Genomic DNA, 12,534 nt, shown 5'->3' with positions numbered 1-12,534 from the left:
TTTGTTTGTATCAGGATGCAGCAGCAGAAACCTGGACCTGGACCCAGCTGTGTGTCCATGAAGAGTGACCGGTCTATGAAACGTCTTATTATCTTTAAATTTGAACAAGGTGCTGCTGGTGGAAGGTAAGATTTTAAAAGTTAATTCAATGACCCTCCTGAGAAGAAGAATCAGGTCTGGATCCAGATCTTTGTAGTCTCATGTAGGACTCAACAGTATATCATGTCAGCAGTGACATCACAGTGTACACCTACAACTTCTTACTTTATTAGTCAAATAAGACACCAACGACTGAGCTGAGGCAGCATCGTTGATCAGATTACTTTTAATTTTTAAAGATTCTTTGATGGGCAATACAGCTTTTAATGATAGGACAGGTCATGAAAGGAGCGAGAGGGGGAAGACCGTCACAGTTTGGACTCTAACCCGTACCATCTACATATGTGCACCTAGACTACCAACCGAGCTAACCGGCCACAAACAGATTACTTTATGAGTATGAGTTGAGATGAGCTCACAATAGTAACTCATCCATGGTCTTTGTTTGTATCAGGATGCAGCAGCAGAAACCTGGACCTGGACCCAGTTGTGTGTCCATGAAGAGTAACTGGTCTATGGATCGTCCTATTGACTTTAAAGATGGACGAGCTGTTGATGGAAGGTAAGAATTTAAAAGTGAACTCTGTTATTATCTGACTCTCTCAGAGCTTCATAGTCGGGGTTTGGTGATGCCACATAATGTGGTTTTGATCTGATGCCCAGTGATACCAGGACCAGGACCACCAGCCAGCTCTGATTTTGTGAACTTAAAGTCATCAGACTCATGTTGAGTCAAAGTGACGTGAGCTTCTGGTTCAGAGTGCAGCACTAAGAGAAGTTACATGTTCACAACGTGGTCTACTCTGAGACAGATCCATTTATAATATTCATCCTGACACTGAACTCTCAGAATAACACTTATATATCATTATTGTTATAATAATAAAACAGGGAAAATTCATTAATATATCTGGTTAAAAGTATTAACTTCAACTTCAACTACTTTTCATTAGTCTGCAGAAAAGACCTGAACCAGGACCTGGACCCAGCTGTGTGTCCATAAAGAGTGACTGGTCTATGGATTGTCCTATGAAGTTTAAAGATGGACAAACTGTTGATGAAAGGTAAGAATATATAACTTTATTATCTGACTCTCTCAGAGCTTCATGGTCTAGGTTTGGCGATGCCACAAAATGTGGTTTTGATCTGATGCCCATTGATAACAAGACCAGAACCACCAGACAGATCAGGGTCGCCCAAGACAATTGTCATTGGTTTAAAGAAATGCCAATAAACCAGATCAGAACCTTTTTTAGAAGAAAGTGTAACAGTAGCAATAATAACACTACAAAAGAACCAAAACAACCCATCTCTAAGTCATCCAGTCCTGGGGTCTCGTTTATACAACTGTGTGTAGGATCTTTACTAAAAGTGTACGTACGCCCAAACAATTTGTGATTGTTAACACCTTGCCAACAGCACAGCATGGACTCTACCCCCCCACCCAGAGATACAGTTTAAAGACAAACCCATCTTCATGCAGGTGTTGTCACCAACAGTATTAGAGTTCAGACCCATAACGAGGACATTAAGTGGAACGATGTGCGAGAGCTTAACGGCTGTATTTCCACTCTGACATTTGATTATATGTTCCCAGTTTTAAAGACAGATAGTTATTTCCAGTGTGTTCTGCCGTTATCTGATGCTAGGGTATGTGATGCTATCCTGTCTTCAATGGTCGTCTACTCCTCCTGTGCTCCGTATTTACATACAAAATAAAATACTTGTAAATTTGTGATAGAATTATTGGCACATATAGTAATGAGTTTAGGACGTCATTGTTATAATAATATAATAAATCCATATTTCTTTCATAAACCCCGAAATCGATGTTTTTTTTTCTTTTCATCTCTTCTTCTCAGCTCCACCCATTTCTTTCCTCTCCACCTCCACTTTTTTTGTTTTGATATTTTCCGTTTTCTCTGTGTAACCAACCATTCTAAACTTCAGATGGAGGTAACACGGTCGAGGGTCAGGCTGAGCCAATCAGATTTAACAAAAAGCAGAACAGTTCAAGTTGAGAGGGGCGGGCCAATCGGCCGGTCGCATCCCCCTCTAAATTGATGGTATTAAACTGGCCCAGATTGACGCTGCTGTGGATGTGACAGCCAACACATTTCATGCTGAGAGCTGTACTGTCACCTGTTTTAATACGTCCAGGACTGTGACTGACATCTGACAGTGAAATATGACAGCCGGTTTGGCCTGGAACGGACCGGCCGTTGAGGAAATCTTTGGCCTGGGATAGGCTGGCCGGGAAAATCTCTGGTGGCCTTCTTGAATCATGGCATGCTCATGATTTCAGGTTACCTGAGCCCTGCAGGTTTCCTGTTGTAGTCTCTGATGGTTCTTAGTCCAGACCACATGTTCCTGGTGTTGGAGCCCTGGTAGTTAGAGTCCACATTATACCCATATTGTCTCTTTGCACTTAGTCTCAATTTGCCAGACCACAGCGATGTGGAGTAAGGTCTGGCTACACCACATATGTATGCTGGGATAGGAGGGTGAGTTGTTGGCTTTTCTTTTAACCAATCACAATGGTCTTGGGTGACGCTAAACTCCGGACGCAGAGACAGTGACTCTGCTAAATAGTCTCAGGAAGGAACTTGTTTTGCTAGAATATTTGCACCCCGCAACAGAAAAAGCCACATATGATATCATATTAGGTTAACTGTTCACACAATACAGTAACATGAGCTATTTAAATTAGGTGGATACGTGGTTAAAAGTACCAGTGTATCTCTGTGTGTACATTGCCCACAGCAATCCCACCAATCGGTCCTAAAATGTCCCAGTTAGAGAAGAAGGACTGTGCACAGATCATTAAATGTTCTTAAACTTGATGTTTTCTCTACAGAGTTCACCAGCAGAGCTCCGAGGGCCTCGGTGGTCAGTCCAACCTGCAGCAGCAAACAGACCTGGACTCCATATTTATGGTGTGTACATATTAAAAGAATATTTTCATTATTATCAACAGATTAAATGATGAACTACCATTCAGATCCCAATAGTCTCCATGATGCTCTTTTCAAACCAGCAGGCCTTCAGACTGAGAGATGAATCACATGTTGAGTTCTTTAAACTAAATGTTGACTTTATCATTCTGGTCCAGCTGCTGGAGGAGAACATCGTCACTTTTGTAAAGAACGAGCTGAAGAGGATTCAGAAGGTTCTATGTCCCGATTACCCAGAATGCTTAGAGAGTCAGAGGGAGGATGAGAAGGTTTTGGAGGGTGAGGATGAAGAGCAGAGGAGGAGGAGCAGTGAAGCATTTCAGAAGATCACACTGCACTTCCTGAGGAGAATGAAGCAGGAGGAGCTGGCTGACCGTCTGCAGAGCAGTAAGAGGAAATATATTAAAATATATACTTATTATTTGAATGTTGAAATATGTTCTTTGACTTATTGATTTTTCTTGTTGTGTGTTCATTCAGGAAGTCATTCTGGAGTTTGTCAGCGTAAACTCAAGACTAACCAGAAGATAAAGTTCCAGTGTGTGTTTGAAGGGATTGCTAAAGCAGGAAACCCAACCGTTCTGTATCAGATGTTCACAGAGATCTACATCATGGAGGGAGCGGCTGCAGGGGTCAATGAAGAACATGAGGTCAGACAGATTGAAACAGCATCCAGGAAACCAGACAGACCAGAAACAATAATCAGATGTGAAGACATCTTTAAAGCCCCACCTGGAAGAGATGAACCAATCAGAACCGTGATGACAAAGGGAGTGGCTGGCATTGGGAAAACAGTCTTAACACAGAAGTTCACTCTGGACTGGGCTGAAGGCAAAGCCAACCAGGACATCCAGTTCATATTCCCATTCACCTTCAGAGAGCTGAATCTGCTGAAAGAGAGAAAGTTCAGCTTGGTGGAACTTGTTGATTACTTCTTTAGTGAAACCAAAGAAGCAGGAATCTGCAGGTTTGAAGGGGTCCAGGTTGTCTTCATCTTTGACGGTCTGGATGAGTGTCGACTTCCTCTGGACTTCCTCAACACTGAGGTCCTGACTGATGTTACAGAGTCCACCTCAGTGGGTGTGCTGCTGACAAACCTCCTCGGGGGGAATCTGCTTCCCTCTGCTCGCCTCTGGATAACCACACGACCTGCAGCAGCCAATCAGATCCCTGCTGAGTGTGTTGACATGGTGACAGAGGTCAGAGGATTCACTGACCCACAGAAGGAGGATTATTTCAGTAAGAGATACAGAGACAAGAAGCAGGCCAGCAAAATCATCTCACACATCAAGACATCACGAAGCCTCCACATCATGTGCCACATCCCAGTCTTCTGCTGGATCACTGCTACAGTTCTGGAGAAGATGTTGAAGTCCAGAGAGGGAGGACAGCTGCCCAAGACCCTTACTGAGATGTACATCCACTTCCTGGTGGTTCAGTCCAAACTGAACGTTAAATATCATGAGAAATCTGAGATAGATCAACACTGGAGTCCAGAGACCAGGAAGATGATTAAGGCTCTGGGAAAACTGGCTTTTGAGCAGCTGCAGAAAGGCAACCTGATCTTCTATGAATCAGACCTGACAGAGTGTGGCATTGATATCAGAGCAGCATCCGTGTACTCAGGAGTGTTCACAGAGATCTTTAAAGAGGAGAGTGGACTGTACCAGGACAAGGTGTTCTGCTTCGTCCATCTGAGTGTTCAGGAGTTCCTGGCTGCTCTTCATGTCCATCTGACCTTCACCAACTCTGGAGTCAACCTGCTGGCAGAAGAACAAACAACCTCCCGGCTACCTAAAGTCTTCAGAGAAACCAGTAAACTAAACCGTCTCCATCAGATTGCTGTAGACAAGGCTATACAGAGTCCAAATGGACACCTGGACTTGTTCCTCCGCTTCCTCCTGGGTCTTTCACTAAAGACTAATCAGATTCTCCTACGAGGTCTGATGACACAGACAGGAAGTAGCTCAAAGACCAAAAAGGAAACAGTCAAGCACATCAAGACGAAGATCAGTGAGAGTCTGTCTGCAGAGAGAAGCATCAATCTGTTCCACTGTCTGAATGAACTGAATGATGGTTCTCTAGTGGAGGAGATCCAACGGTCCCTGAGATACCGAAGTCTCTCCACAGATAAACTGTCTCCTGCTCAGTGGTCAGCTCTGGTCTTCATCTTACTGTCATCAGAAGAAGATCTGGACGTGTTTGACCTGAAGAAATACTCTGCTTCAGAGGAGGCTCTTCTGAGGCTGCTGCCAGTGGTCAAAGCCTCCAACAAAGCTCTGTACGTGCACACACAACTATTCAGATTAAATGCAGTTTTTATATAATTAGAATTTGTTTATGTTTGCTTGAAGCTGTATTCTTATGCATTGCTAATTCCTTTTCAGGCTGAGTGGCTGTAGCCTGTCAGAGAGAAGCTGTAAAGCTCTGTCCTCAGTTCTCAGTTCCCAGTCCTCTAGTCTGAGAGAGCTGGACCTGAGTAACAATGACCTGCAGGATTCAGGAGTGGAGCTGATGTCTCCTGGACTGAAGAGTCCACACTGCAGACTGGAGACTCTCAGGTTGTTGTTCAGTTAGGACCTGAGAAGCTTTAAATTTAAAACAACATTGTGTAACATTTATATATTTTTTTTAATTTGTGTCCCTACAGCTTCACAGTAATTTACTTCTACACTGCTATCATAAATATTGATAATGTCTCACAGTAAGATGTACAGTAAAATAGAGCCTCGCCCATATCAAGCACTCAAGGTAATTGTTATGTACTGCTCCCAGGCTGTGGCCAAGGTTGTACCTGAATATTCTATGACTAAATGTGTGTGTGTGTGTGTGTGTGTGTGTGTGTGTGTGTGTGTGTGTGTGTGTGTGTGTGTAGTGTCTCAGGCTGTATGATCTCAGAGGAAGGCTGTACTTCTCTGGCCTCAGCTCTGAGCTCCAATCCCTCCCATCTGAGAGTGCTGGACCTGAGCTACAATCATCCAGGAGACTCAGGAGTGAAGCAGCTTTCTGCTTTACTGGAGGATCCAAACTGCAGACTGGACACTCTCAGGTATGGACGGACCAAGACTTCATTTTATTAGTTTTTTGTCTCTAACTGAGAAACTTTGGTTAATGTTCAATGGAGGATCTAAGTAAAGGTGTATTACAGGGGTTCTCAATCTTAAAACACAAATCTTAATAATTATTCAAAGTCAGAGGTCTGGATAGTACGGTGGCCCTGAAGTGCAAATCACAACAGCAAATAGCAAAACATAACATCATTATACTCATGTTTTCAAAATAGTTGCTTTTCTGTGTTTTTCACCTCTCCTTCCTGTTTAAAAGACAGACAGTTCGTCTGTCCAATCAGGAGGGTCCGTCCTCTGCTAGATGGGCCCTACCTTTCAGGTAGAAGTTAATGCCGTTGTGTTTAATGATTTGTTGAAGTGTTTTCCTATTTGCTGTTGTGATTTGCACTTCAGGGCCACCGTAGAGATTCAATTGGCATTAACAAAAACAGTTACATTTTACAAAGGTAAGCTACCTTTAAAATCAAATCAAACTCTTTTCTTTCTCTCACAGGAACATACCAGAGTTAACCAATGCCTCAGACCATTTTAGCTTATCAAATTTAAAAGAAATAATAATAATTGTGTGCACATCCCATCTTAAAATACTGAAGTAAAAATCAGATTTAATCAATCAGATTTAATCAACTTTAATCACCCACTTTTATGCTACATACATTCCAGTTGAGTACTCATTTTTCCTAGTCAACTTTTGTAGAGGTACAGGTAGCTGGAATTCGGTAACAGTCCTCAACTCATGGCTAGCAGCTAGCTTCCTTAAAACGGGCTAGCCCTCCGACAGCCCCTGGAGTTTGAGTCTGTAGCATTTTTTTGCGACAGACTATTTGGAAAGCTGTGCTTTTGATAAAACAGCGTCACTGGTGAGGTTAAGTCCACCAGACTGAAACCTGAGGCCTACAGTCTCCAGTGCCGGGCAGACCAATAGACCACGATGCTACCTGCCGCAGACAGGGAGCTGAAACGCTCACGGCAGGCAGAGGACAGAGAGGTAGTTATGGTTACCTGTTGTCAGCTTACTATCAAAGGACAGAGAGGTAGCGGTATGGTTACCTGTTATCAGCATCCTATCAGAGGACAGAGAGGTAGCTATGGTTACCTGTTGTCAGCTTACCGTCAAGTCTACTAGGCAAAGGGCTGAATGTAATGTTGCTGTCACATACACAAAACACGAACATATTGACTTACAAAAATAAAGCCCAGTGTGTCGGCTTTATAGCGTTCAACAAAACAGAGACTGACACACTCGGCATTACTTGAAATTGAGACTTAACACCAAGCTAGATACCAATGATCCAACTGAGGGAAAGGGTTAGCAACTAAATACGTTGGAAGCACTCTTATGACAAACTCCACAAGCTAGCACTCCGACCATAGACTGTAGAAATAAACCAGGACTCCGACGATATCACAGATCGATAATAATGCGTTTACTAGCCACTAAAGGATCTACTGAATCCACCGTCCCTCTCTACCCCCCTGAAGCTAGCTGATGTTCACCATCTCAGGGTATATTGTTGATGCAGAAACAGCTGCTAGTCAACAGCCGGTGACAACTCGCACCAGCAGGAGGTGGTCCCCTGAGATGGAAAGTGCCCTGAGAGACTGTTACAACACCACAGTCTGGGATGTGCTGATCGACCCGCATGGTGAGGACATAGAGAGGATGACACACTGTCTTACGGACTACCTGAACTTTTGTGCAGACGTGGCCTCCCCCAATCAAGACTGTCCGTTGTTACCCTAATAAAGCCATGGGTAACACAGGAGGTTAAGGCTGTCCTCAACAGGAAGAAGGCTGCCTTCAGGAGCAGAGTCAGGGAGGCCATGAAGGCAGCACAGCGGGAGGTGAAACACTGTGTGAGGGAAGCTAAGGACAGCTACAGGAGAAAGGTCTACAGTCTACACACCTCCCCCCCAACACCGCAAAACCCCCCTCCTCTTCCTCCTCAATACAATCCCTGCCCCACATCACCACAGACCAGGTCAGAGAGCAGCTGAGAAGGCTCTGGCCCAGGAAAGCAGCAGGCCCGGATAAAGTGTGTCCAAGACTGCTGAAGACCTGCTCTGCAGAACTGAGGGAGCCGCTCCAACGGATCTTCAACCTTAGCCTGCAGCTCGGGAGAGTGCCCACCCTTTGGAAGACATCCTGCATCCTTCCAGTTCCCAAGAAGAACAGGCCCAGCGAGCTGAATGACTTCCGACCGGTGGCACTCACTTCACACCTGATGAAGACGTTGGAGCGGCTCTTCCTCAGCCTCCTCAGACCCCAGGTACAGCACGCCCAGGACCTCCTGCAGTTTGGCTACCAGCCGGATGTTGGTGTGGAGGACCCCATCCTCTACCTGCTACACCGGGTCCACTCCCATCTGGATAAGGGGAACGGCACAGTGAGGGTCCTTTTCTTGGACTTCTCTAGTGCCTTCAATACCATCCGGCCCCCTATACTCCAGGGCAAATTGATCAGGATGGGACTGGACCCCTATCTGGTAGACTGGATCAGAGACTACCTCACCGACAGGCCACAGTACGTCAGGCTGAAGGACATCATGTCTGACACTGTTGTCAGCAGCACTGGAGCCCCCCAGGGCACAGTGCTGGCCCCTCTTCTCTTCACACTGTACACCTCAGACTTCTGTTACAACTCAGAGCTGTGTCACATACAGAAGTACGCAGATGACACAGCCATCGTTGGGTGTATCAGGGGTGACAGGGAGGAGGAGTATCGTAGTCTGGTGGGGGACTTTCCTCTCTGGTGTCGTACTAACTGCCTACAGCTCAACACCTCGAAGACGAAGGAGCTGGTCGTTGACTTTGGGAGGTCCAGACAAGACCGCGACCGGTCCTGCTAGAGGGAGTTGAGGTGGAGGCAGTTGAATCATACAAATACCTCGGGCTGTGGCTGGACAGCAAACTGGACTGGACAACACACAGCAGCCACCTGTACAGGAAGACACAGAGCCGGCTGTACTTCCTGAGGAGGCTGCGCTCCTTTAACATCTGCAGCAAACTGCTGAGGATGTTTTACCAGTCTGTGGTCACCAGTGTCCTCTTCTACACTGTGGTGGGCTGGGGGGGCAGCATATCAAAGAAGGACACCCACAGGCTGGATAAACTAATCAGGCGGGCCGGCTCTGTGGTCGGTATGAAGCTCCACTCACTGGTGATGGTGGCAGAGAGGAGGACTTTGGACAAACTGCTGGACATTACTGAAAATTATACAAACATACAGACATACATACATGCACACCTGGACTTAAATTCACACCTGGTCACTTAATAATTTTTAACACTGGACTCAACACTGACACTTTAATAATAACTTATGGTCTTTTCTTTGTTTACTTGATGAATGTTCTTTTTTGTTATTATTATTAATGTTATTTTGTTGTCTTTACACTGTCTTTTTTATCTATTTTTTTTATTTTTTTATTGCAAAAACTGCTGCTGGAACTTTCAATTTCCTTGCGGGAGTCATCCCAAAAGGATCAATAAAGAGAAGTCTAAGTCTAGTTCCATAGTAAAAATCTGCCAACTCTGCACCGGCCTAAAGTAAACGGCAAAACTCGTGACTCCTCCGTGCATCTAAGCTCAAACTGGGGTAACTCTCCTATGTGCAGCTAACGAGCGATCCCATTGGATTAACGCGTCCAATTACATTTTCCATTTATCTGCCTCTATTTTCATAAACGAACAGGACCGTAACCATGTTTTTCTATTTTCTCAAAATGGACACAATATATAAGCAGTCTATTTCCTAAAATGCATAATGTGCTTGGATACAATAAATGAGAGTGCATGACAGTAAGCTGTTCCCACAAACACACACACACACACACACACACACACACACACACACACACACACATACACACACACACCGGTCACTGTCACTCCCCCCCCAAACGGTCCTGTACTGAAGGTGGAGCCTGATCCTGATTGTCCTCCATGTGGTGGTAGTCAGACACTACAGGCCTGTCCCTCACAGGCTCAAATGCGTAATCCGTGCTATTAAAATTACACATTTTCGTGTGTATATAATATGCTGTAGCCGTTGCCTAGATACCTTCACAGGTCCTACCATGCCAGTGACTTCATCGATGTTGTCAGCGTTCTAATACTAACAAACGCAATCTTGTTTTGCTTAAAAAAAAGCTATATTGTTTTTTTTTTATTAAAATTTTTCGTGTAATTCATTTGTAATTATCATAACCCACAAGTTATCAAAATGTAGTTTTTCAGTTTAGTTCATCTTTAAACCTTGCAATTACCCACAGCCCTGGAGTATGATGTTGATTGTGTCTTTGTGTCTTCCTGCAGGGTGGACCATGGTGGACCACAGAGACTGAGACCTGGTCTGAGGAAGTGTGAGTGTGTTTTAAGTTTGCTCTAAGAGAACTCAGCTGTGTGTTACACTAGTTTAACCCCTTCCTGGCGCTGGAAGTATAATATGAGATGAGGTTACTTATTATGGTGAATTGGCTAAATCTCCCTTTACCAGTGAATGTTGTTATTATAGGCATAGGTAACTATAAAGAAATAATCAACAAACAATAACGCGGTGCCTCCACTGTGGAACTACTTAACTCACTATGAGCTATATCGGTATTTCAAAAGTGAAAAACATGTAATGTGTGCAACACTGCTTTAAACTCCCATATTTAATGAAAGGTTTCCACCCTGCTGGGTCAGGCCTGAAGAAGACCAGCAGAGTTTAAAGCAGAGTTTAAATCAGAGTTTAAAGCAGAGTTTGAAGCAGAGTTTAAAGCAGAGTTGAGGACATTACTTTTTTTTTTTACTGATTAGTGAGACTTTATTCAGTTTATGTTTCTAGATTTGGATCATCAGGTGTCCTCATCGGGTCAACACGAGGACAAGAAGCTGGACATTGTTGACATGTTGACTCTCATGTTCAGGAACTCTTCATGTTGGTAGAACTGGATTGTTAAACATCACTCACAGCTGGATATCAAATCAACGTTTGAAGGGTTTTCTTTCAGTTATTGTCAGTAAAGTTGTTAATAAATGATCAGATGATAACCTGCAGCTGTATTGTGTCTTGTTCTCTCCATCAGATGTCTGTGAACTGGAACTGGACACAAACACAGTACACAGAGAACTCAAACTGTCTGACAACAACAGGAAGGTGACACATGTGGCGGAGGATCAGTCATATCCTGATCATCCAGACAGATTTGACATCTGGCATCAGTTGCTGTGTAGAGATGGTCTGACTGGTCGCTGTTACTGGGAGGTCGAGAGGAGAGGAAGGGTTAATATATCAGTTAGTTACAGAGGAATCAGGAGGAAAGGAGACAGTCTAGACTGTGTTTTTGGAGGTAATGATCATTCCTGGAGTCTGATCTGCTCTAATGGAGATGGTTACTCTGTCTGTCACAATTACATAAGAACAGTCCTCACTTCCTGCTCTGTCTCTAACAGAGTAGCAGTGTATGTGGACGTTCCTGCTGGCTCTCTGTCCTTCTACAAAGTCTCCTCTGACTCACTGATCCACCTCCACACCTTCAACACCACATTCACTCAGCCTCTCTATCCTGGGTTTGGGTTCTGGTCTGATTCCTCAGTGTCTCTGTGTCCTCTGCAGGACTGAGAGTCTCTCCTGTGGACAGAAACACTGACTGAAGACCAGCTGCTGAAATCAAAGTTCAGTGTGTTCACCATCACACACACTCTGCACTGTGAAGCAGATCTGAGACTCAAACACAACAACATTCATCTGATTTCATCTCTGGTTATCAACATTTGAACTGTTTGACTAAAACACTTCATGATATGTCACATCTAAAAATAATCAACTGTTATTGGTCACTATTATGTCCTTTATATTTTAAATTAGATTGTAATATATTTAAAATGTGGAAAACAAATGTTTCTATAAATAATCATCATATAGTTTAATGTTTCTAAATGCTTTTAATAAAATCTATACATTTCATAATTTGTTCATTTGATCATATCAATTTTATTCATCAGTTGTCTGTCCTATGTGTATAGAGCAGCATATCTCCACCAGACTCCATGTAAATAATCACTACTTTTAGCGTGTATAGAGCAGCATATCTCCACCAGACTCCATGTAAATAATCACTACTTTTAGCGTGTATAGAGCAACATACAGTGCCTTGCGAAAGTATTCAGCCCCCTTGAACTTTTCAACCTTTTGACACATTTCAGGCTTCAAACATAAAGATATAAAAAAATTATTTTTTTGAAGAATCACCAACAAGTGGGACACAATTGTGAAGTGGAACGAAATCTATTGGATATTTAAAACTTTTTTAGTAAATAGAAAACTGAAAAGTGGTGCGTGCTAAATGATTGGGCCCCTTTACTTTCAGTGCAGCAAACTCACTCCAGAAGTTCAGCGAGGATCTCTGAATGATCCAACGTTGTCC

The 12,534-nt window shown here is 43.7% G+C and overlaps 1 protein-coding gene and 1 long non-coding RNA gene across 2 annotated transcripts in view; one reads left to right on the top strand and one right to left on the bottom strand.

Moving 5' to 3' along the window:
• Positions 1-12,534, top strand: part of LOC117939231 (NACHT, LRR and PYD domains-containing protein 12-like) — a 139,572-nt gene that overhangs the window by 117,224 nt on the left and 9,814 nt on the right. Inside the window, exons 11-14 of the mRNA XM_034864356.1 lie at positions 5,441-5,614; positions 5,929-6,102; positions 10,439-10,485; positions 11,194-11,738. Coding sequence (XP_034720247.1) covers positions 5,441-5,614; positions 5,929-6,102; positions 10,439-10,485; positions 11,194-11,729 — 931 coding nt within the window. The 3' untranslated portion in view covers positions 11,730-11,738. The remainder of the gene's footprint in view (positions 1-5,440; positions 5,615-5,928; positions 6,103-10,438; positions 10,486-11,193; positions 11,739-12,534) is intronic.
• The window catches only part of LOC117939494, a 16,211-nt gene continuing 11,728 nt past the window's right edge, over positions 8,052-12,534 (bottom strand). The window contains exon 3 of the long non-coding RNA XR_004655596.1: positions 8,052-8,063. This is a non-coding gene — a long non-coding RNA (uncharacterized LOC117939494). The remainder of the gene's footprint in view (positions 8,064-12,534) is intronic.

Source organism: Etheostoma cragini, chromosome 3 (genome assembly GCF_013103735.1).
Source record: "Etheostoma cragini isolate CJK2018 chromosome 3, CSU_Ecrag_1.0, whole genome shotgun sequence".
Taxonomy (NCBI): Eukaryota; Metazoa; Chordata; class Actinopteri; order Perciformes; family Percidae; genus Etheostoma; species Etheostoma cragini.
The sequence above is the reverse complement of the archived record's forward strand: the minus strand, read 5'-3'. Positions and strand labels throughout refer to the sequence as shown.